This window comes from Malaclemys terrapin, chromosome 11 (assembly GCF_027887155.1).
Source record: "Malaclemys terrapin pileata isolate rMalTer1 chromosome 11, rMalTer1.hap1, whole genome shotgun sequence".
In the NCBI taxonomy this organism is placed as follows: domain Eukaryota; kingdom Metazoa; phylum Chordata; order Testudines; family Emydidae; genus Malaclemys; species Malaclemys terrapin.
In genome coordinates, this window is record NC_071515.1 from 36,606,490 (window position 1) to 36,632,502 (window position 26,013).

General features: G+C 41.7%; 1 protein-coding gene across 2 annotated transcripts in view; it reads right to left on the minus strand.

Moving 5' to 3' along the window:
- Nucleotides 1-26,013, minus strand: part of OSBPL6 (oxysterol binding protein like 6) — a 205,327-nt gene that overhangs the window by 79,248 nt on the left and 100,066 nt on the right. For both annotated transcript variants that reach the window (XM_054043927.1, XM_054043926.1), the window contains exons 3-9: nucleotides 13,567-13,662; nucleotides 8,878-9,000; nucleotides 4,360-4,413; nucleotides 2,719-2,832; nucleotides 2,418-2,588; nucleotides 1,714-1,846; nucleotides 143-246 (exon numbers count right to left, since the gene is read on the minus strand). In XM_054043927.1, the coding sequence (XP_053899902.1) occupies nucleotides 143-246; nucleotides 1,714-1,846; nucleotides 2,418-2,588; nucleotides 2,719-2,832; nucleotides 4,360-4,413; nucleotides 8,878-9,000; nucleotides 13,567-13,662 (795 nt within the window). The remainder of the gene's footprint in view (nucleotides 1-142; nucleotides 247-1,713; nucleotides 1,847-2,417; nucleotides 2,589-2,718; nucleotides 2,833-4,359; nucleotides 4,414-8,877; nucleotides 9,001-13,566; nucleotides 13,663-26,013) is intronic.

Consider the following 26,013-nt stretch of genomic DNA (forward strand, 5'->3'; position numbering starts at 1 on the left):
AACCAGAGGAGTACTAAAATTCCAGAACATAAAGTAGTCTGATTTAACATGCAACATCCTTTGCCATACGTAGGAAATGTTTCAAACCCAAAGGTATTTAATGACTAGAGCATCGACGAACCAGGTTTTCAAATACATTTACCTGCATGTCTGTGAAGTTCGGTGCCGATTGAGTCCTCTGTAGAATTTCTAAATTTTGAAGAAGCTTACTAAGTTCCACGAGGTTTGATTGGCAGTGTGCAAGATCTAATGCATATAAAAAGGAAAATACATTAAGTACTTTGACTGAGAGACAGCTTTTACTCTGGTATCATAAACCAGCAGAGAGCACAATTGTCTATACTATAGTACTATAAAGAAATCAAGACTGGAATTTGCTCCTTCATGCAGTCCAGACTCTATATTAAGGATTATGTACCAATTGATAACCTCATCTTTCTGCAAAAGGGACAGAGACAGGCACCAGAGGAGGAGGCAATTAGCCCTCAGACCCACTTGTTGGATCTCTACCCTCTTCTTCTGCCACCAGCATAAAGCCACCATCTTCTCTGCCCCAGCAGTTAGTAGGATCACTAGGCACTCTGCAACTATTACCCCAACCCTGCAAACACTAGCGCTTGTGCATAAAAGGAAGTATATGTGTAAGCGTTTGCAGGGTTTGAGGCTTATGTTTTCTCACATCTCTCCAAATTCTGCTTTCTTTCAGTATCTTCATTTGGTATCTGACATACATTACTCATAGTCTGATAACCTGTTTCACCATTTGGAAAATGGTCCCTAGTGCCTATTATTTTGCCAATCAACTTTATTTGCCACTGATTTCACTCACTGCATACTTAATTCTGCCAGCCATTAGATTCTCCGCTCAGTTAACTTTGCTAGCCATTTGATTCTGTTTAAATACATAATTTTGGTGGCAAAAAAATAAGACAGAACAACAAACCATAAGAAAACAAGAGTGAATTCCCTGTCTTCTTACCAAATTTAATTATATTTCATATTTTTGGAGATGGAGGTGAATGAAACAAATAAAAAATGGAAGTATGCCATTTACATGTATTTAAAGATGAAGAATCTTAATAAATGTACTCCAGTAGTTTTGATCATTGTAATTTTCAAACAATGAGATCAAATTTCAAAGCATGAATACATATAAGTTAAGTACCTAAATTCCCATTTAGGCACCTAAGTGGGGGAGGGTTAGCTCAGTGGTTTGAGCATTGGCCGGCTAAACCCAGGGTTGTGAGCGCAATCCTTGAGGGGGTCATTTAGGGATCTGGGGCAAAAATCTGCCTGGGGATTGGTCCTGCTTTGAGCAGGGGGTTGGACTAGATGATCTCCTGTGGTCCCTTCCAACCCTGATATTCTAAGTAAGTGGCCCAATTTTCAGTAGTGCCGAGCACCTGCTGCTCCCACTGTGGACAATGGAAGCCGGACTGGGCCCTAAAAGGGGAATGGTATTGTTTTACCAAAAATAGTTATTCAGATTTTTTTTTTAACAATCAAAAACAAAATTTAAAATGTGACATCCAGAAATGTGAGGACAAAGAATATACTCCACCACAATGAACAGTTTTAAATGTTACCAGCTTATTATTTTAATTGTGCCATTTTATATTAACATAAAGAAGTATCAACCTTTTTTGTTTACTATTTTTTATAATATATCAACAGTCTCTCTTATAAAGAAAGACATGAAAGAGAATGACTGACCTTCTGCACATCTGTCCATCTCCTCAGAATCCTGCAACCATGCTACTACTTTACTTTGGCCAGTAGTATATGTTGCAGGAAGGCTATTACTACATGGTATGGCGGGTTGCCATGGGAAGCTATTTTGTGGAACCTAAAATAAAACAAGAACATTTAAAGTATGTTATGATCCATGCTTTGCTGATCAACCTAATCGTCACGCTAACTTTTAAATCAGAAATTAAATTCTATATCTGAATTTAAATGATGTATTTGAAACAGACTTTTCAGTCCTTAAGAAGTATCTTTTCAGCACAGCACACTGGAATACCAAACAGGTCCCCTTGAAAAAAACAGAACTTCCTGAGCATCAGCTTGAAAAATTATTGTTTGCTAAGAAGAACATTATGAAACAATAAAGAGCCAAATTAACCCCTGCTGGTTCAGGGTAGTGTAAATTGTTTTAGGGAAGCTTAGGGCTCTAATGGGGTCTCTATAGGAAAACCACTAATGAAGGCTGCAGCAGGGAAGTGCTGAATCAATGAACCTTTCAGCTACATACCCACAGATACTTGCTGACCAGTGTTGCCTACTTTGGTGATTTTTCCATGGCTGATTACACCAGCTTTACAACCAGAATCCACCAGTGTCCACTAGGGAACCCAGCCCGTTGTAAGTATTACACTAACTTCAAGAGGAGTTTCCATATAAGGGATGCTGTATACCTTTCCATCTAACACAGCAACATTAGCAGCTGGTGAAGACTCTGTAGTAGAGGCTGACGGGAATATGTGAAAGCTGGCATCCCTTGGTGATCTTACAATCTCATTCTGACGGTACAATCTGTGGTGGCGCAGTTTTGATACCCATGCATCAAATGAATCCTGGGACTTCACCTAAAAGAAGGGCCACTGTCAGTTATCTGTTCATAAAGATATCCTGCTTCCTTCATCCTTCATAGCTATTATTTAAAGCATTTCCCTTGTGAATGAAAAGAGAAGAAAAACTTGTTGCAATATTACTCACTTTCAGGTGGTAGATATGCTCTTCTGTATCAAGGTCTATTCTACGAGCTTTCTTTTTAATTGACATAACTGATAAGCCAACATCAATGCTTCCATGTACCTTGCCTTTCTGAATCTGAAATCAGAAGACATGTTAAGAGACTGGTAATATCAAATGCTTTATTGTCTCTGACTGAAATAATATTGATGTAGTTGTTTCCTGTTTTAGAGAAGATTTTAATGTAAAACAAGAGAAAACAGTACTAATCAGATGGCACACTAGGTTTGTTTTGAGAAAAAGAGGGCCCCATTCCCCAAGAAGAATTCACCCCAGAGTCAGGTCCAATAAACAGCCTTGATGACTCACACCACAGTGTAACTAAGTTTAGAATGATTCATTTTGATTTTGTACAGAATAGACACCAAATTAAAGAGTTAAAATTATGTCCAGCTGATCAGTCAAGGCCCTTCATTAAATAAATGACTCTTTAATTAATCTATTCTGTACATTCATAAAAGTCAGAACAGGCAGAGTTCTGCTCTGGGCTAGAGCTCAACTAATAACCTACTTTATGTCCATGTGTGCAACTCCCAATGGGAAAACAGACGGTCAGTCAAAAATGCACAATGAATCTGAGGGCAGAATTTTGTCTGAAAAATGTGATTAAGTCACAAGAAATGGGGAGTCCACAGTGTATTACATTTTTAAAAAGCTATAGAACACAGTCTTGACTAAATGCAGAAAGATTATCAATACAATACATTTGCAGAATCTTAATAAAACATGGCTACAAAAGTAAGGGGATAGTTACAATGGTCACAGATGTAACCCTAATTTTTTCACCCATCATACTGTAACTGTACATCAGCTACAACAGTAAACCCAAAAATATGGTAAACATATTAGATACCTCTGCTATGGCAAATAACTGATAGAGGGCCAAATTCTGATAGCCTTAATTACATATTTTTTTCATGCCCCTGACTGATTTAAATGGAGACACTTGTATGAATTAGGTGAGCTGGATTTGATCATCAGTAGTTTAATAAATCCAGAGGTACCCTATAGCATAGATATAAATGAGCAATGCATTTAACTATGGACCACATCTTCCTTTCCCATGTAGGGTACTAGAAACTTCTAGTTTGCACTTGCAGAGTTTCCCTGCCACTCTCCCTTTAGGAGAGAGGTTTTAGGCCTGGAAACTCATATATTGTGATGAATTCATTGGAGGTTAGGTTCATCCAAGCAAAAGCCTCTGCAGCCACCACCCTGGCTTCTCCATGAGCCATTCTCCAAAGGTGTTCCTGGCCACCAGCTCAACCTGATCTTTTGGGGTAGGTCACTGAGCAAAGTGGGAGGCTATGCAAATTAATGCTGACCCAGTCAACATCAGTTCACCAGGATAGCCCCAGTGAGTCAGTGAAGAGACTATGTCATGAAGAGCAGTGGTCCCTAAGCCCTGCGTCTTCCCCAGCCATCCTAAATCTATGCAGAACACACACAGAGGTCTTCCATGGAAGCAGCACTACCCATTTTGAGCCCATCAGCCATGATCTGTTAGTTTAGGTTCCTTTAAGAATCCATAGTGCGACAAGGTTTAATCAAATAGCAGGCCAAGCTTTCAATCAAAATTTAAGAATGGCCTTCAGTTTTACTTACATCAACTGGTGACTTTGAATACTTCAACATTCCATTATCCAGGACAAAAAAGCGCTGCGGTAAAAAAAATACAGTTTCTTCTTAGTGATCAAATACAATTTTAACTATGTAAAATCACATCTATGAAAGCAAGTTTGTTATCCCATTGCACCTTACAGTTAGAATCTGGAGTCAGAAAGAAGCCTGTAAATGCAGTACTGAATTGACTATTTGCTTTCATTTGTTTTGGCAGCAATTATCTTCTAGGCATAACAGATAGGTCTTTCAGGAATTTCCCTGGGAATGCTCAGTAGCCCAAGATAGCTTCCTGCTCTCTGACTAGTCCAGAGAGATCTATAGGGCTGACACTCCGACTTACCATTTTAAAAAAGGTCACTGGTTTCTTCAAGCTCTCCATCGCTTTCTTCCCACCCACATTAGTCACATTCCACATTAATGGCTTTTCTAGCTTCCTCATCCAGGAAAAAGGAAACCCAAAGCTATTCCTAGACCAAAAGGTAGAACCACCTAACTCTTGTGGTCCTTTGATCTTCAGCTGGGAAGGGATCCATGCTAAGACTCACTACTCCACTACCATATGTCTCTCCCCCATGACGGAGGATGGGCAGAGAACAATATTTTCTACTCTGAGGTTTTGTCTTTACTATCATAAAAGATGGGTTGTTAGAATGGATTAGCTAACACATTCTGAAACTGAGGCGTAGACGAGGCAGTGTGCTTTCTATTCACTAGACTTTTAAAAGATGTTAACTAATGTGTGCTAACATCACACCTTTGGATCCTAATCTAGCAAAGCCCTAACAAATTTTAAAAAATCCTAGTGTAGAGAGGGCAAGTTGTATTTTTAACATGTTAAAACAAATTTTAAAAATACACCTTTTATCTTAGTCTAGACAAGCCCTCTGAGGAAACTGGAGTAGAGAGGAATGACAAACCTCTTGTGTTGTGATCTTGTTAAATCTAACAACCTGGGCAGGGCCAGTACTTGAATTAGAGACCTCTGTAAGTACCTCATAACAGTGCTGCATGAAGTGATGCTAGTGACTCAGGAGGTGACACCAATATCTCAACCTGGTATGTGGGGGAACTGTGTTGCTGGAGACATTCATTGGAGGAGATATACAGTCAAATTATGGCCATTAAAGACCCCTTGGAATTTTTTTGTAATGGTAGAGATGTTAGTGGCAGGTAATTCTGCCTTTCTACATTTCTCCCACACTTTCCACTGGATAAAAGTATTTTCCTCCCATTTCCTATTCTAAACTGTAGTGCAGTTTTGAATATTGCAGAGAAACAGCCACATAATTTCACGCCAAAGCATGCTGGATAAACTAATATACAAATTATACAAAGGAATCTCTTATGTTACCAAAGCATTTTGAGACCCTTCAGGATGAAATATGCTACATACAGCAAATGTAAACTGTTAGTGTATTATTGCTGATGTACCATGTGCTGCAATTACTGTCTTTAGAATTTTTCACTATCTCTCAGCACACTGTAGTTTTTACAGAGACGACACATCATGTAGGCACTCTGAAAAACAGTTTAATGAATCCAGTCCTTGAATGCAAGTTGAGAATATCGTATTTGTATGTGATTTGTAACAATGGGATAAAGACCCAGGGCCAGACTGCGATCCACTTATTCACATCCATAAACAGATATTCACATGAGTAGACCCACTTGAGTTAATATAACTGTTCACCGATATGTGCAAGGGGCTGATAATTTGGCCCTTGGAGGTGATACAAGGTTAGACTCCCTTAGATTCACTCTCTTAGAGCCCCAGTGAGAAGGCTGCCCCACCAGGGATGTCCTCCAGTGGCAGGCCGCAGCACGACTGGTGTTTCTACTTCAGTTTCCCCTTTCTTCTGGAGTCCCCACTAACTCTATGCAAGCTTTCCAAGTATAAATAGAACTTTGAAAGGTTAATTGATTACAGAAGTACCACACTCATAATCCAGAATTCCCCAGCTTAGTCCAAGCAGTATATTCAAGGTTGTAAGTGTCTCTCTCTCTCGCTCTCTCAAACACACACTCACACCCCTGCTCCCCCACCCCGGCTACCTTTCTACCTTCTGCTTTCACCAGCCTGATGCAGGGCCGGCCAGAGGGGAGGGCAAGTGGGGCAATTTGCCCCAGGCCCTACAGGGGCCACCAGGAGAATATAGTATTCTGTAGTATTGCAACTTTTTTTTAATGGAAGGAGCCCCCAAAATTGCTTTGCCCCAGGCCCCCTGAATCCCCTGGGCAGCCCTGGCCTGATGTGGCGCCAAACCTCAACTAGGAACTCTCACCTTCTCACCTTTCTTCAGGGGCACCCGCCCTGAAGCTCTCAACCCAGTTCTGCTCTTCGTCTGAGCTCCCTCTCTGGGTTCCAAACTCCCAATGCTCCCTCTCTGAATTCTGGGATCTGGACTTTCTCACCTTTGTGCTATCTCCCATTTATAACGCCAAGGGGCAGCCCGGCTCACCTCATTACACCAAACTAGGTCACAACTAGATTGGAACAGGAATGCTGAGCCTGATTCCATTTAAGGAGCCAGTTACCCTGTTATATATATAACGTGGTGTGAAGGAGCCTAAGTTAGTGCATATTGAAGTAGGAGGTGCCTTGCTTTATGCTATACATTCTTACATGTCCCATTAGTTGTTTTTCTTGATAAACTCTTCTCTTCTGGTCCCTCAGTGTGTGAGTTACACCAACATAAACTCCCTTACTTTCAGTAGGTCAAATTCAGGATGATGTGTCAGCACTTAAATACTATGTTTATAGGCATTATTGGGGGGGGGGGGGGGAAACTAAGGTGAACAGGTGTTCAGGATTCAAAGGGACAGATGTGTGGAAGTTACATTTTGGTAACCACAAATGAGACTAAGTCAGTGCAATCTATAGTGGGTGGGGAGGAGGAGAAAAATATTACTTACACCCACCATTTTAGACTCACCTATGAATACGGCCCACACTGCTTAGCAAAAACATGGTTAATGCTCTTCCAGAAAAAGCTGTGCATAAAAGCAGGCCTTTCTGTTTCTTTCAGCAACATGTATTTTGTACTGGAAAATTACTCTGAGTCAAAGAGAGGCGGGTCAGTCCTTACAGCACACGGCTTGTTGCTCAAACAGAAAGATGGTAATTGTTTTGACATAAATATCATGACCTAAATCCAGTAACAGCAATTTTGGAGCTAATAAAATTAAATACGGGCAGCAATGTCTCCAAACTAATTAAAGGAAAGAATGGATTTTGGGCGGGTGGCCTTGCTGTTGTGCATTCATAGTTCTATCTCACAGCTGAACCCAGTCACCAGCTCAGCAAGCAAAAACACCAGAGGGTGGAGTGGACAGGCAATCGGTGCAACAAAGCGAAGGAACTAGCAGGAGATTTTTTTTATTTGTTTTTTACCTCTCAGTGATAAGAGAACAGCCAAATGAAGCATAAGTTACAGTGCAAACAAACTACTCATGGTGAACTCAGAGTAAAAGTTCATTTTAAGTGAAGTAGGATGAAAAACTCGAATTGTTACAATGCACGATAATGTGCCAACTGCAATGTTAGCAATAGTGAGCCCTCTGCTCAAATCCTACCCTCTCTGTTACAACTGAGTAATTATGCTGGCTCCTGTGGTGGGAGGCCATGGAGTGGAAGCAGCCATGCCTCAGAGCTGCTTACTCCAGCCTAAGGGCTTGTCTTCACTACGGGGGCAAATCGACCTAAGTTATGCTACTTCAGCTACTTCACTGCGCTATGTCTCCCGTCGACTTCCCTTATTCTTCTCAGATTGCTGGAGTACAGGGGTCAACCGGAGAGTGCTCTGCTGTCGGTTTAGAGGGTCTTCACTAGACCCGCTAAATCGATCCCTGCTGCATCAATTGCAGCAGCGTCAGTCTCCCCGTAGTGAAGACCAGCCCTAAGAGACAGAGTCGGCTCCACAGTCCTAGCACTCCTATGCCCCTTTGGGTCTTGGTTCCTCCCTGCCCAGCATATGCACACTCCTCATGTGGCCTCCCCAAACCATACCCCACCTGCACACCAATTGTTTCATGTGGGGCCAACTACACCTGCAGAGGAGGGGGTAGGATTTGCCTCATAATCAAGTTCAATGAAAAGATTTCACTGCAATACAGAAATGCAAATGTCCTTACTCTGACTGTAAAGGTGAGACTAGCCATACCGGGCAGACATCTATACCAAACTAGTGCCCAAACGCTGCACGGTGTGTGGAATAAGTTTGTCTCTCTTTCCCATGATTGTGCTGCAAATTCAGGGTTAAGCTGTGTTAAGCCTTCTTTGGTGCAGGTCAGATGATCACATGATCCTTTCTCAGCCAAGAGGTAGCTTTGCAAGAGTGATTTTTATCATCAAAGTCTCATGCCCAGTAACTGAACAGTAGAGTGTCACATGCTCCTGTCTCAACCAATTTGATTATTTAACAATGAATGGGCTTAACAAACCAAAGATTTAAACACACATAATTAACTGATCTTAACTAGCTCCTCCCAAAAGACATTTACCTTGTGCCAGCCTTTTAAAGGCCATTTTCTTTTCTTCAGCATGAAACCTTCATGTTTGTCTGGTTTCTGGACATTAGTCTGGCCTATTTTCAGCCCCTCTATGATTTCCCAGCTGTCAGGTTCCTGGTGGAAAAGTATAAAAATAATATTTTAAATTTATAATATATATATGATGCAAAACTGTTCATATTACGTGACCCAGAGTTTCAAGTGCTCAGAACACAAAACTGCTCAGCACCCATTTAGACACCAAAATAAATGGGCAGATTTTCAGAAGTAGGAACTACTGGGTTCTGAGCACTTTTGGAAATCTGGCGCTAGCTAACTACACTGAAGCTGTGCTCTTTTAAAAATCTGGCACTATAAGCAGCCAAGAACTTTGGGTTGCAAATTCATACCTGTGTATGGCAGGACTGTGTGTTAAGAGAAGAAATGGCATTTCATACTTATTAATTGTATATTAATCAGGTAAACTCTGGCAGGGATAAGCGTACAGTGGGCACACACCAACAAATTTGCAAGCAGAAGGGGAAATGCAAGATGGCAGCTGGCTGTCCCAACTCTGACCATCTATTAAAACTGTAGACATTGTTCCACACACCCTCCCTAACAGGAAACGTAGAAGGGCTTAGCAGATATGGTGAAGGAGTCAGGGGCATAGTCTTCATGTTAGAATATTTATACTTCCTGACTCACCAGGGGTCTCTACTTACAACCTGGTATTATTCCTTCTCTTAGAAACAATGGATTGTGTGAAGAACTGTACAAGGCACTCTCATAGCCAAGTTATGGGTACATATTAACACTATGTTTGCATGGAACAGATCAAACCAGTGGTCCATCCAGTCCAGTATCCTCCCTCTGACAATGGCCAAGGCCAAAAGTCTCCAGAAAAAGGTACAAGAAACTCCAAAAGTGGGCAAATTATAGAATAACTTGACCATAGAGGACATTCTTCCTATCCCATCAGTTATTGGCCTGAAGCATGAGAGTTTACATCCCTTCCAAATTTTATGATTTTTAAAAGTCCTCTCTACTGTAACTGTGGATGGTCTCTGTTTTTTATAGAAATGTTTAATCATTTTTTGAATCATACTAAGTGCTTGACCACAGTGGTATCTTGTGGTACAGAGTTCCGGAGGCTAATTGTGCTTTAGGAAAATGTATTTCCTTTTACAATTTCTACCATTCAGCTTCATTGCATTATGAGAAATTTAAATACACCTCTACCCCGATATAACACTGTCCTTGGGAGCCAAAAAATCTTACCACGTTGTAGGTGAAACCGATTTATATCGAACTTGCTTTGATCCACCGGAGTGTGCAGCCCCGCCTCCCTGGAGTGCTGCCTTACCATGTTATATCCGAATTCGTGTTATATCGGGTCACATTATATCGGGGTAGGAGGTGTAGTAGTGTCCAATTTACTTTCTCCATATGATTGACTATTCTGTATAACTCCATTACGTCCCCTATAATTCGTGTGCCCATGTGAGGGCTCTTTAGTCCACTTTCTCCACACTTAGCAGCCATCAGGAATTACAACTTATATGACTCAAGCCAAAATTATGGCTTAATATGTTGAAGGGGAAGACAGCAACGAAAGTATAAGGTGCCTATACAAAACAGTTTTGCCCTTATTTATACCCCTTTGCTGCCACTCTGGTCAACAAAAGTCTGCTCCAGTTTAAAAAGCTACTTGTTCCTGCATAATAATGTGCTCACCAATACTATTTCTCATGGCTCCACACCAGTGTTTCTCAACTGGTATGCTGCAACCTCTGGAGGGACAAAAAAGGCAATTGGGGGGTTGGGAGACACTGAAAAATGTATTACAACTTGAAGCAAAGAAAACCCCACTCTCATCCTCCCCCTCTCACCCCACCCCTGGACACCCTCAACCTTCAAGGTTGAGTATTCAGTCTACCTCTTGAAACACACACAACAAATTATATTAGATAAGCTTATTTTTACTACAGATGCTTACTTTCATAGTAACCATAAGGGGATCACAAAAATGTTTGATTTGAGAAAGGGGTCGCTAGAAACACGACTAAACAAAGTAATAACTACATCAATTGCCCATGCAAGTGCATAGACAATTTAGTGTTGTCTCCAGAAGCCATAACTCACATTTTCCCAGTGTTCTCTCTTCTTGCCTGTAAGAAGTTTTGAAGAGCGCCAGGTTTATTTTGACTTCACCTTATTTTAATATGATTATTCCTTTCTCCCTGGTGTAGAAGAGCTTATTACATGTGCAAAAGGTCTTCCCTAATAAGAAATACTAACACTTGAGGGGGGAAATTTAAACTAATTAGCCCCATGAGGTAAGTACAGAATCTCTCTATATATCTTTATGTCTACTGATCCCCACCTCATTGATTTCTCCTTTACAAGCTTAGCTGCAGGGAAAAGTCTTTGATCTGCAAGGTGGCACTGGCATTAAATACTTCTCAACAAAAACTCATGCATACATTCATTTAAACAAATGGTCAGAGACTAGCAAATAAAAAGGGTCAGTGCAGTGCAGCTCTCTCTTTGTGCTTCACCAACACCATAATCTGATCCTAAAGCCATCTTGACTCAGTGAGAGTCACGCCAGTGTACGTGTGATTCTACAATGATGTGTAGTCAGCATAGGGATTCTTCCATCACTCCCCCTTTCTGCTGCCAGAAGAACAAGACAAAGGGGCATGGGCTGATCAAAAGGTGATATGGGGAAAATGGGAAATGACTGCCTACGAAAGAGTACTGTGGAAAGGGATCTGAGGGTCATATTGGACCACATGCTAAATATGAGTCAACAGTGTAACACTGTTGCCAAAAAAAAAAAAAAAAAAAAAGCGACCATCATTCTGGGATGTATTAGCAGGAGTGTTGTAAGCAAGACACGAAAGTCATTCTTCTGCTGTACTCTGTGCTGATTAGGCCTCAGCTGGAGCATTGTGTCCAGTTCTGGGCGTCACATTTCAAGAAAGATGTGGACAAATTGGAGAAAGTCTAGAGAAGAGCAACAAAAATGATTAAAGGTCTAGAAAACATGACCTCTGAGGGAAGATTGAAAAAATGGGTTTGTTTAGTCTGGAAAAGAGAAGACTGAGAGGGGACATGATAACAGTTTTCAAGTACATAAAAGGTTGTTACAAGGAGGAGGGAGAAAAATTGTTCTTGTTAACCTCTGAGGATAAGACAAGAACCAATGGGCTTAAATTGCAGCAAGGGTGGTTTAGGTTGGACATTAGGAAAAACTTCCTAACTGTCAGGATGGTTAAGCACTGGAATAAATTGCCTATGGAGGTTGTGGAATCTCCATCATTGGAGATTTTTAAGAGCAGGTTAGACAAACACCTGTCAGGGATGGTCTAGATAATACTCAGTCCTGTCATGAGTGCAGGGGCCTGGACTAGATGAGGTGCCTTCAAGTCCTATGATTCTATGATATGGCTGAGACACTTTATCTAACATTGATTCCCAGCTGCATTTTTGGTCCCATGAGAGTGTCACCATAAGTTACATAATGGACCAGCCCTGCACAGAGAAGCAGCAGGATACAAGGAATGCACAGGTGAGCTTTATGCAAATAGTTGCATATGATAAAAAAATTATTAAAAAAAAAAACCTAGGAAATTCCATTTTAAAATTAAAAAAACATTAAGATTGGAAAGTGAAGCATTCCAAAGTCAGGAAATGGCAAAGATAAGATTGCCTGTGCAACCTTAACTCTTTTCCTGTGTGCAGATGATCTTTAATAACATGGTCACATCACTACTCTCCACGACACCCCTGCCTTTTCAGTGCAGTTTAAAAAAATAGCTGTTTTGTATGGAATTAATATTGTTTGTTAAGAGGAGAATTTGTGCCAGGTACTTTACATAATAACATAACAAAATATATGGTCCCAGCCATAAGAATCTTATAATCACTGAACTTTGTGCAGGCAGATCTTTGCATCTGCATGGACCCTGTTGACTTCCAGGAAGCTCAAGTTTCAGGCCTAAATGGATGAAACACAAGATGCACTACGAGACCCCACCTCTCAGTTTTTCCCTTTTATCCGCATACACACTCTCAGTACCCCTGTGCTTTGCCAACTACCCATCCAGATGAGAAGTTCTGCATATGGCTCTTTCCAGAACCCAACAATACTGCTCCAAAGTCAACCAGAGAGGTCTGTGGCAAATCAACCCAAATAAGGTTCTCTCTTCCCTGGGACTCAGTGTGCTGTCTCCACAGCTATCTTAGTCCCTGCTGCCCTGGAAAACGTGGATTCAGAATGAGTCTCTTATCCCCCCATTGTTATGACATTAATCTACCACCAGACTACAAGCTTCCTTATACTTAAACGCTTCCCCAAATTGCCCATGTCTCTCTCTTTCACCCCATTGAAAGAGAGATCTAAGCATCCTGCGTTTTCATTAATAACATGCTTCTTCTAGGTGCTTCAGGACATTATACGGATTCAAATCTTTCATTTTGCTAGTGTAAACCCTATTAAAAACTTTCTTCTCTGACAGCTAAAGGTATGCTTTACTCTAGTCTCATTTGGGGAACCAGAAGCTGTAGGACTGGAACTGCATCATAATTGGCAGCCCACCCACAAAAGGTGCCACAACAGAGTTACTAGTTAAAGCATTTATTTAAAAAACATGCAAAGCAGGCACATAGAGATCATCCCATTCCCACACTGACCTTAGACAGAGAGACAGACTCAGTTTCGAGCAACTGTTTGCTTACAGATGGGTCTGCACTTCCAAAAGAAACATTTCGCTCTAATACATGAGCACTCTAAAATAAGAATAAAGAAAACACCTTGCTCAGTCACAAAACATGTCTGTTGAAAAAACACATTAAATTATGAACAATGGAGGATTACACAGTTTACAGTAAACATATGGCACAGTGCCCTGACTGGCTAAAATAAGTACCAAATGCTTGCATGCATAACAGCAAAACTTGATTTTTCTGTCTTTCTGAGTAATCCATTTCTGTATTACAATTCCTGTGCATGTTTTTTTCTTTCAGTGTAACCATGCAGTTTTCTCTGAAATACTCTCAAGAAGGAATTAAATATTACTGATTTCTAAACGAGATGCAGTTTTACCCAGCAATGACTAGAAAATGGTTAAGTGCCAGGAAAGGAAAAATGATGCCTCAGCTGGCTCTTATTTATAGAGACTTCAAAGTGTTCTTGACTACACGTATTGCATTTTCCGACCAATGGATGAGAAAACTGAGCTGGAAACTTTTACTACTACGTTTAGCACTTCAGTAACACTCCACACCTCTAAGGCTCTGTATACATGTGAACTATCTGGTCCTCACAACAACCTTGTGGGGTAAGTATTATCATCCCCTACAAAACAAAACAAATGTCACAAATATCACATTTTGCCCAAAGTTTTTGAAAAGCAAAACGTTTAGCAATTCTGTCAAACTTTTTTCTATTTTCCAGCAAAGATTAAAGCCTATATTTGCAGGTAAAAAGCACTTTTTTTCCTTGGAGGCTGGGAGAGAAAAGCCAATTTTTGCCTGCAGCAAATGTGTTTAGACTTGTGATTTGTTCCAGGGTGGGATTTTACCATTTCTGTCTATATAAATTGGTAGGAGTAATACCAGAACATGACAGTACTGACTTTTTTGCATAAAATGTTCTATTCTTGTTTCTACCATGTATAAGTAGTCACCTCTCATTTACATGTGAAAAAACTACTACTACAAGGGAATGCTGCAAGAGGGGAAAGCATCTAGGAAAGATTGCCTCCAAACTAAAACAAGAGTTACATTTTGTTCTGTTAAATTTGTTTACACCCATTGAAGGTTCAGATTCCATGGACATAAATGAGGGCAAAAGCTGTCAGGGAATAGAAAAATACATACAGCAAGATCAAACATAAACATAACTAGAAGCTTTAGTACAATGAAATTTTTATTCACAATGATCACAACCAAAAAAAAGTACACACAGATGTTCATATAAACCCACACAAAGCTCTTCCTCCAAAACATCTATGAATATGTAACGTATTAAATAAATAACTTTAAAAAATATATATATCCAAAACTAGGAGAAAGAGTATGTATTGGGATAGGACCATCTTTGGTCATAAGAGTACAGAAAGGGGGTAGGAGTCTCTGTAGTTTCTTTCGAATCCTGAAAGAGAAGACATCATATTTTCAGGTATATCCTGTTTATCTTAGTCTTCAGTCCTATTGTGAACACCATAAGAAAAGTCTCCCAGTTCCTCTTCCAGCTGAACAATACTGGTACCTTTAGCGATTCCATTTGCACTCACATTTATTGCCATATTTTTATTGACAGGCTGGCCTGACATCTTTTAGATCCCTGGCCCTTTTCCCTCACCAACAGATGTGGGAGCAGTCTTGCCTTTTATGGCAGGGTTGCAGACTCTATCCACAATTGCAACACAGCTGAAGAGAGTACTTTCTTAACTGCCAGTTTTGTTTGGCAGGCAAGAATCCTTCCGTTCTGAGATGGAACGTTGCCCACCACAGATGTTCAGAAGGGCTCATTTGGAACAGCCAATGTAGTAGGATGTTGCATAACTGCAATTTCATTTTTGTACAATATTTAGAATGGAGAAACCCAGCAGAACTTTGGCTGCCAGATTTCCAGCAACACTTTCCATGATGTGTTTTTAATTCAAATGATTCTTTTGCAGCCCTCATCTTTATAGATCCACTTGGGTTGAGTGGCACGTGTATTAGCCAGTAACACTCTAATGAAGACCATTTATTTGATTATTTGTTTGGAAACAAGAAAATTGACTCTTTTCAAACAAAATTACCATCTTTAGGTTATTTCAGAAACTGTCCTATACATCTCTTCTTTACGGTTATTTTCTGTCATGACTATTCTATCCTGACACAAAACAACTACCTCTACTTTGCAATGTGTTGCTGGGATAAAGTCCATGGAGCCATTATTTAATATGGAATGCTTTTCATTAAGGGAAAACATGTTTGTGTGTTATGCTTCCTCAAAATTACAGCTAGAAATTATGCAGATTGTCTGACATCCTGAAAGAACGTTACAGCCTATTTAAACCACATCCAGACAATATAATTTTATTTATTTATTTATTTGCTATCACTCTGGCCCTAAATGTTATTAAATTTTGGATTTAAATATTAAAAATACAGACAGTTAGAGGAATAGATAGCAACAATAAACTAAAAAGTAAGATGAAGAATGAGGAAGGAAGAGGCCAAACAAGACAAGGGGTCAACACAGTCATCGGAATTTGAACCAACAGCATTCGTACAACCAAAAAAAAAAAATAAGTAATCTGTGTTTCTAGGAGCATCAATTTGCTTGGGACCCTCATCCTCACCTTATGCTGAGGGTGTGAGAAGAATTAATCTCTCCATCATTCAGGCTTGGACTTCCTCTCACACCACAGAACTTCTCTCAGTTAACTTGAAGTCCTGGCCCTGTAGAAGTCAGTGGCAAGATGTGGGCCAAGATTTTACCCTTGAAGTTTAATTGAGCTCTTTCTGCAATGCCCATTCCAAACCCGTCACCCTAACTGCAATCCCTCCCTCCACTTTATCCCGGGAATAATTTTCAAATGAAGCTGGGAAAGAGCGAGACTATCACAACTTACCTCATCTGTGATCACGAAGGGGGCTCAAAATACTCCATTCCATTGCACACACAACCTCCAGCTGAACGAGACCCAGCCCACTCTATTCCCATGACTGCACCTCCCTCCCTCCTTCAAAATTCCAAAGTGCAGCAACAGGAAGGTGAGCCCGTGACAAGCACAGTCCCTAAGGATGAGGGCTAGTGAAGAGTCTATCCTTGTATTTAGGGCCCTACCAAATTCACGGCCATGAAAAATGCATCACTGACCATGAAATCTGCTCTCCCCTCATGAAATCTGGTCTTTTGTATGCTTTTATACTATACAGATTTCATGGGGAGAGCAGCATTACTCAAATTGTGGGTCCTGACCCAAAAGGGAGTTGCAGGGGGGTCACAAGGTTGTTGTAGGTGGGGTCACAGTATTGCCACCCTTACTTCTGCGCTGACTTCAGAGCTGGGCAGCTGGAGAGCGGCAGCTGTTGGCCGGCCGCCCAGCTCTCAAGGCAGCGCCACCACCAGCAGCAGCGCAGAAGTAAGGGTGGCAATACCATACCATGCCACCCTTACTTCTGCGTTCCTGCCTTCAGAGCTGGGCGGCCAAAGAGTGGCAGCTGCTAACCGAAGGCCCAGCTCTGCAGGCAGCAGCGCAGCAGTAAGGGTGACAATACCATACCATGCCATCCTTACTTCTGTGCTGCTGCTGGTGGTGGCTCTGCCTTCAGAGCTGGGCTCCCAGCCAGCAGCTGCTGCTGCTCTCCAGCTGCTCAGCTCTGAAGGCAGCGCCACCATCAGCAGCAGCGCAGAAGTAAGGGTAGCAGTACCACAACCCCACCCCATCCACAATAACCTTGTAACCCCCCACCAACTCCTTTTTGGGTCAGAACTCCTACAATTACACCACCATGAAATTTCAGATTTAAATAGCTGAAATCATGAATTTTACTATTTTAAAAATCCTATGACCATGACATTGACCAAAATGGACTGTGAATTTGGTAGGGCCCTACTTATGTTGCTTCTTCACTACTTTATGCAGCGAAAAGCTGCTTATCTGCTCTTGAGAATAAGGCTGGAAAAACGTATTTTACGTGGTCCCTTTAATCTTGTAAAACTTTGTTTCTGTGTTGGTGTTCAATGATCTGAGAATCTCCTCACCATCAAAGTGAATGCCCGCATGTTCTTATGCTGACCTGCTTCAAATCAGAGGGATGAGGAAAATTTCCAACACAATAAAAGTATCGTAACTGGAGATGGCTTAATTAATCTTATTCACGGAAGGCACAGATTTGATTTTCAAAGTGATGTTTCGTGGGTAGAGAGGCAGGAAATGCAGAGTAGAACAAGTCTGGCATTGTGTTTTTTTTCCCAGTTTTGCTGCTTAATTATTTTACACAATTAATTATTTTAATTCAATTTACTTAATTTGGGGTGGGAGAGAAAGAGCTCTGCAAAGCAACTACCACTCACACTGCCCTACAGGCTCAGGGATTCTCCATTTAGCTCAGAAACATACACAAGATTCAGCAGCTGGATAATTAATGGAGCAGAGTCAGTAGCTGTCTCTTCACAGCACTGCTGCCTTCAGTGGCAATGGTGTGAATAAAATAGAACCTGTAATCCTTGGGAGCGGCACACAGGAAGTGGGGAAGATATTGTCTGAAATGAAAGATATGGAGTAGAAAGGTATTTTCTCCCTTATCTGCAGAAGGCTAATTGGTGCCTGTTTTACTAGCTTTGATGCATTGTCCAGCTATGCTGGAAGAAGGGCAGGAGACTCTGGATGTGGTTTAAATAGGCTGTAACGTTCTTCTTAAATGTCTGGGAGAACCTGGCCAATAAAGGTGTACAGTGCAGGTAATTCCCATAAACATTTCAATAATATCCATGCGGTTCTGTCAGCCCTCCCCCTTATCCATCTTGGACCCCAGCCAACCCACTGCTGGGATCTCACCTCCCCCCCTTTTTAATGAGGGTTGAGAGGAGGCTATAAAGGGGTGGGGGGGCTGGCTCCCTGCCATACCAGTCATAGGAGTCCTGAAATCCCTGTTTCTATTCCTCAAAAGAATATCTCTTTTAAAACCTTTACCAATCCATTTTATCTGACCACTGTATCCCTTCCTTATGGAGTACCTGCACTGGACATCCTCCCCACATTTACATTAATAAGTTGTGACACCATTGCCGAACTCCCATTTCATGTTCACCCCAACTAAGCCCCCACCCAAATCCATTGTGGGGAAGGTGGAAAAAAACCCACTTAACCTTGGCCAATCTGGCAGTGTGGGGAAAATTCCTTCCCACGCCCTCCTGCCCCCATGCAACGCCCACAGTAGATCCTGACAAAACTCGTATTTCACCGCTTCCATGGGTGGGAGGGTGCATGCTGCTCTGCCTGGTCCAGGTAAAAGAGTACTTTTCCTGCACTGCCATGGACCTATATAGTCCCCCCTTTCTTCTGGTTACCTGGGAGGGATGGTTCAGCATCCCTACATTGACCTGGCATGCAGCTGCAGCAGAAAATCACTCTGCAGCTCTCTGGCCCCTAAAGGGTGCACACATCTTTTCCAACAAGCCAGATAACGGCTCACACGGCTTAATGTGTGGTGAGATCATTGGTACTGTTGGTGTAATCCAGTGACCCAGGGATGTTATCCATGGAGATTTTTCTTAGCACCAGGGGTTTCATCCTCTGGGAGAGTTTAAACAGTTTCAAGATATCTAAAAAACACATATTATTCCAGTCATATGAGGGAGAGCAGTAAGAATACAGGAAGAAATAAATACAATTGCAGGTATAGTGGCTCTAACCTTTCTTTTAATTAGAGATATTATATAAACTGAGTTTATCTGCATTGTTTCATCTGCAGTAATAATATCTGTAAATGGAACAACCTTGAGATATGCTTCCCAATTCTTATGCTGATTCCCATCTTCATCTGCTTTCTTTTTGCTGATGTTGGAATAAAGAGAGAGAGAGAGAGAATCTTGAAAGTTATTGCAGGGGAAGGTTGAGTAGGAAGAAATGTAAGTGCATCTCCATCAATTTATTCCTACTCCTACTCCTTTCTATTCTCTGGCAATCTCTCTTTTTTGCTATGATTAAACTATTGTCCCCATTCATATCCTCATTCACCTCTATTGACCCTGTATTCTTTGTCTCCATACCCACTGCGTACAATCTGGGTCGTCAACCACCACACAAAGGAATAACAATCCCAAATATCTTTATGGCTAACACATGCAAAGTTCTTTAAACCTTTTTTTCTTCTGTTAGCACATGCTGGTCTTGTATAGCAACGTGCTGAGCAGCAAAACTGCCACCCCTAAATATTTTCTCCTTGTCACCTTTTAACTACAAGATAAATGTGTCTCCAGCCACATTTCTGTAGCATAACAGTAATATCCAGGTATGTGTTTCTACGTCTGTTCCTCAGGAGAGGTTCTATAATACTTCTTGTATTATAGAAATGTCAAGCATGTGTTAGTTTGTGCCACTTTACTAGTGGGCTCAAGGGAGAAAGGGTATTTGGCTTTTAAAAGTACTTTTCTCAGGTGGACTTTTAATAGGAGTAAGAGCTTGCACCTCTGGATAACGTTTTAGAGAAAAATAACAGCAGAACTATTTAAAGCAAAAGCTATAGCAAAGAACTAGCCTCAGCAAAAGGAACATTCCCTTAGCGTTAATGATAGTTTGTTTGGGATGATTTCCAGGTAAGAGAGAGTTTGATCCTTTGATGACAATTTTTTTTTCTGTGGTCCAGATTTGACATGTTTAACTCAAAACAAAGCAAACAAATAAGCTGGCAAACACTGAATGAGAATTCAAATGATGGCATATGACAGGAAGTTTTATGATGATTACAGGCTCATTACAATAAAAAGGATGGATGTTGTTTTTCTTAATAGTCTTGAGCTGGTAATTCACTCCATTAATGTTGATGAATCAAAGGGGGGAGGGGAAGAAAAATAAAATCCCATACATGAAAGAAAAATGTTGCTTGATGTGCTAATTCAGTCATTAATGAATTAATTTTAAAAATGTGGGCGGGCCAAATTCAGATATTTTGTTTTGAGATTCAGTTTTGCTAGCAATTCAGCCACTTCATTCTTTGGTTCTCTCAGAACCCCTCAATGAACACACTATTTTTTCAGTGACATATTGCTATTTAAGTTATTTGTTTTAACACCTGAGTCCCTGACAGTGCCTCAACTTTATTATCAGTATAGAGCAGACAAAATGGAAGAGAACTATATGTCACTGTAATAATAATACGTAGCACTTAGAAGCACCTTCCATTTGAGACTCTCAAAACTATCAGCAATTAGTGAATGTGCTTGTTTCTGCTCATCTTTTTTAAAAAAGGAAGGGATACATTTTTTAAAGGATTTCAGTCAGTAATCACCTTAGACCTCCCCTTCACATAGAAAATATTACCTTGTACTGCTTTATAATCTCCTGTAATAAACACTGTTCTTAAGGCACACTTTATAAATAGGTAAATAACATGTAGACCAAACAGTTTATATTGCCACTACTTATGAGGCAGAAATCTATAATGAATTCACAAAAAAAGTTTTCTATACCTGCATCTCTTTTTATGACTGAATAGTAAGTTAAGAATTTTACAAATCCCAATATAATAAAAAATATCACACTAGACATATACAGTCTGGTACAAACTTTTATTCCAAAGTCTCCTGGAAGGGACATAAAATGCAGTACATTTTTAAAACAAAACAAGGAACATACTATTTCAAATTAGAAGCCAAAGACTCACTAAACAGGTAGCAGAAATCACAACAGAAACTCAACCATCAAATTAATGGCAAAGATGATGTGGGATAGTGTTCCCTTAGAAAATGTGGAAGGTAGAGAGAGTGAATCCAGTAACTATTTCTTAGAATAGCCACGCAGAAAAGTTTATTGAGCATCAAGGCAACTAGAAAAATGAGTAACAAATAAGCTAACATTCCATACCTGTTATAATCAGCTCTCCTGCCCACTCCAATGGTCACAAACTCCAACTCCTCTTTCCTTCTCCCTCACTGCCAGCAGCAATCACTCTCTTAGCAGTTTTTACTTTTTTCTCTGCAAGCCAGCCCCCACTTGTTTCCTTGTTGTACTATCATCCCACAAAACATTTGGGCCACTCAGTTCTCTGTTACCTAACCACTTCCCTCTACCATTCATTTGTTGCCCTATGTCCCCAACCCATATGTCAATACCTACCACTTTCTACCTAGCTCTACCAATTTGCTCCACTTCTAATCACATCTTGTTTCTCCTCATGCACCTCCCATCACCCTGGTACGTGGATCAGCAATGTAAATTCATTTATACAGTACTTGGTGGCACCTCGCAAGACATTTGTGAAAAACTGGAGCTCATTATCCACTGGGACATATGGAAAACAGAGTTTACTACACAACCCTCTGGATGGCTTGTGAAAAAACATTGTCACATGTTGATCCACATGCAGGGTACTGATGACTCACAATGTCTATTTTGAATGTGTAATTTCTTACTCCAGCCCGAGCCCAACTGCCATGGGGAGCGTGAAATTAAAACAACAGGTGAATCCAGTCCTGCCTTCAGACCGACACCTCATTCTCCACTAATCCTCTTATAATTGGGCACTCTCTCCTCTCTCACTCGTGCCTCTATGAGCTCTCTCATCTTCATTACACAGAGATGTGCCGCCCTGTTCTAATATCAATTGCAATCTGCTTTCCTATTCTTCCCCCATTTGAGCAAATCACTTAAGCATGTGCTTAAAGTAAAGCATGTCAGTAGTCCTTTTGATGTTCAATGGGATTACTCACATGCTTATGGTTAAGCATATGTTTAAGTCCTTTGCTGGATCGGGGACTAAATCATCACTCTCACCAGTCACTCCATCTGCAATACATCTCTCCCTATCTCACAAACTAGCTATTACTCTCTTCTGGAAAAAAAAATTCACTTGGTCCTTCCTCACTTGCTAAATGACCATCCTGTCTCCAACCTCTTTATTCAACAAGATTCCATAGAAATTTGTTTCCTCTCACTTCAAAACCAACTCTCCCAGTAAAATTGCCTTGAAAGTTTTTTGTCTGCCTTTGCCTTTCTACAGGTTGTTAGTAACTAATTCCTTGCCAACCACAGATCTTTTCTCATCTCAGTATAGCTTTCAATTATAACAGTCAGTATATCATTCTCCACCAAGAAGCCACTGTCGTTATGACTCTCTTTTATTGGTTTGAATACTCTAATCACCACTTTTATTTCTGGTGAAGACTTGTATACTTCCCCCCCTCATCCTTTCCACTATGACATGTCTTCTCTTTCCATGTTCTCACTCCATGACATTTGATTGCTAACTTCAAACCTGAACAACACTTCTGCTTGGACAATATCCAGTTTATCTTCCTCATCTCACTTGCTGACCCGCTATTGCTCATCTCTCAGCTTTAGGCTACACTGTAATTCCCTACTATAGAATACTTCAGGGAGTTATAGACCAGTCAGCTTAACTTCAGTACCCAGAAAGATAATGGAGCAAATACTTAAGCAATCAATTTGCAAACACCTAGAAGATAATAAGGTGATAAGTAGCAGTCAGCATGGCTTTGTCAAGAACAAATCATATCAAACCAACCTAATAGCTTTCTTTGACAGGGTAACAAGCCTTATGGGTCAGGAGAAGCGGTAGATGTGGTATATTTTGATTTTAGTAAGACTTTTGATATTGTCTTGCATGACCATCTCATAAACAAACTACGGAAATACAACCTACATGGAGCTACTATAAGGAGGGTGCATAACTGGTTGGAAATCCAGTGGTTCACAGTCAAGCTGAGCCTGCCTCTCCCATTCTGAGGCATGATGGCTGGAGGTGGGCGAATGCTGGCAGGACGTCCCTCTCGATGGGGAACAGTACCGCTGAGGCGAGGACACACGCATAGATTGCAATGCGGGTTTTCACTGAGACCAGGGTACCACAGGAGCCAGTGAGGGCGGCACCGGAAGCTTCAGGATCTCCTGAGCTGCTTTAAGAGCTTCAGGCGTCGACGGCACCTGAAGCTGGCTGGGGCCTGCACTGCTATCTGGAGTTGCAGGCGAAGTACAGGATGGGCTGTACCACTCGACTTGAGCTGGGGCCCAACTTCCCAAGGAGAATGTTGAGTTGCCAGACACGGGTCTTGGCTCACCCCCTGCCCTCTCCTTTTCCTTGTGGGAGGTAGGAGATCTTCCCCTCGAAGTCTTTTTTGGCTTCTTGACCGGAGCCGGGGAGGGAGACCGGTGCTGACTCGTGGACAGTGCCGAGGGAGCACTGCGTATGGAGCCCACAGTGCTCGGTGTGGAGTCGGACCACTGCTCCAGTGCTGGAGTGAGTGCCGACTCCATTAGGAGTGCTCTTAGACAGATAGCACGCTCCTTCTTCAGCCTAGGTTTGAAGGATTTGCAGATAATGCACTTGTCACTTATGTGCCCCTCGCCTAAGCACCTTAGGCAGCTGGTATGGGGACTGCTGATGGGCACAGGCCGTTTGCAGCGATCACAGGGCTTAAAGCCTGGGGACCGGGGCACGCCCCAACCCCCAGCTGGGTCCCATTTGGGACTAATGGAGAGTTTGAGAACTACTACTAAGGGTAAGTAAGAAAACTACTGACTACTTATAACTATTTTACGGGATTTCAAAGTTCACAAGAACAGAGAAGGAATCAATGCTAGCCAAAGCAGCAGACGTTCCAACACCGTCACTGGTGGCAAAAAGGAACTGAGGGTGGGGGGAGCTGGCGGTGCCCCTTATACCGCGCCATATGGGCGCCACTCCAGAGTGAACCAGAGCCAGTCCCCTATGGATACTGCTGAGCGAAAACCTTCTGGCACCGGTGCATGTGGCGAGCACACACGCCTAATATGGAATGGACATGAGCAAGCATTCGAAGAAGAACAGTAAGAGCTGACAATCACTAAGAGACTGACGTGCAGCGGTCACAGCAGAGAGGCAGGTAGCAGCAGAAGGTAACTAACAGTCGGCTGGCGGGTGCAGTGAGCAGTGATGGCGGAGCAAGCAAGGTGCCTTCTTCCCCAGGTGGGAGGTGAACTCACACAGATGCACATCTGAACCCTGGGTCCTCAATGACCAAGGACAACCACGGTGAGTGGGGTATGGTGAGGGAGCAGAGAAGGGCACAGAAAAGGAACTTTTGGTTGCAAAACTCAAGAACATGAGGCAAAAGACACTGCCCCTGCACACTGGGATGGGTGTCCTGCTCACGGTTTTATGATAATGAATCCTGCTTGTGGCATTTTCCCTAATTAGTGTCAGGTGACTTCCCTCCTTTCATTAAAAGTTTCTTTTCTACACTCAGACTCTGTGCTTGTGAATGGGGAAATATTGCCTCTCAGAGGCACCCAGGAGTGGTATGTAATTTTCCCAGGTTACTGGGTGGGGGCTCAAGCCGGTTCTATGTTGGATGGATGGAAAGGAACCCCTAGATATTGAACCCGGCCCTGGTTGCTGCCGGCTCCACCTGGCAGAAGGGTTACATAAGCAAAACACAAGAAGTAATTCTTCTGCTCTACTCCGTGCTGATTAGGCCTCTACTGGAGTATTGTGTCCAGTTCTGGGTGCCACATTTCAGGAAAGATGTGGACAAACTGGAGAAAGTCCAGAGAAGAACAACAAAAATGATTAAAGGTCTAGAAAACATGACCTATGAGGGAAGGTTGAAAAAAAATGGATTTGTTCAGTCTGGAGAAGAGAAGACTGAGGGATGACATGATAGCATCTGCCAATCTGCCCTGGAGTAAAATTCCTTCTGGACCCCAAATATGGCAATCAGCTAAACCCTGAGCATGCGAGCAAGACTCACCAGCCAGACACCCAGGAAAGAATTATCTGCAGTAACTCAGATCCCACCCCATCTAACATCCCATCACAGGCCATTGGGCATATTTACCGCTAAAAGTCAAAGATCAATTAATTGCCAAAATTAGGCTATCCCATTATACCATCCCCTCCATAAACTTATCAAGCTTAGTCTTGAAGCCAGATATGTCTTTTGCCCGCACTGCTCCCCTTGGAAGGCTGTTCCAGAACTTCACTCCTCTGATGGTTAGAAATCTTCGTCTAATTTCAAGTCTAAACTTCCTGCTGGCCAGTTTATATCCATTTGTTCTTTTGTCCACATTGGTACTGAGCTTAAGTAATTCCTCTCCCTCCCTGGTATTTATCCCTCTGATATATTCATAGAGAGCAATCATATCTCCCCTCAGCCTTCTTTTAGTTAGGCTAAACAAGCCGAGCTCTTTGAGTCTCCTTTCATAAGACAGGTTTTCCATTCCTCAGATCATCCTAGTAGAATCACAGAATATTAGGGTTGGAAGGGACCTCAGGAGGTCATCTAGTCCAACCCACTGCTCAAAGCAGGACCAATCCCCAACTAAATCATCCCAGTCAGGGCTTCGTCAAGCCTGACCTTAAAAACCTCTAAGGAAGGAGATTCCACCACCTCCCTAGATAACCCATTCCAGTGCTTCA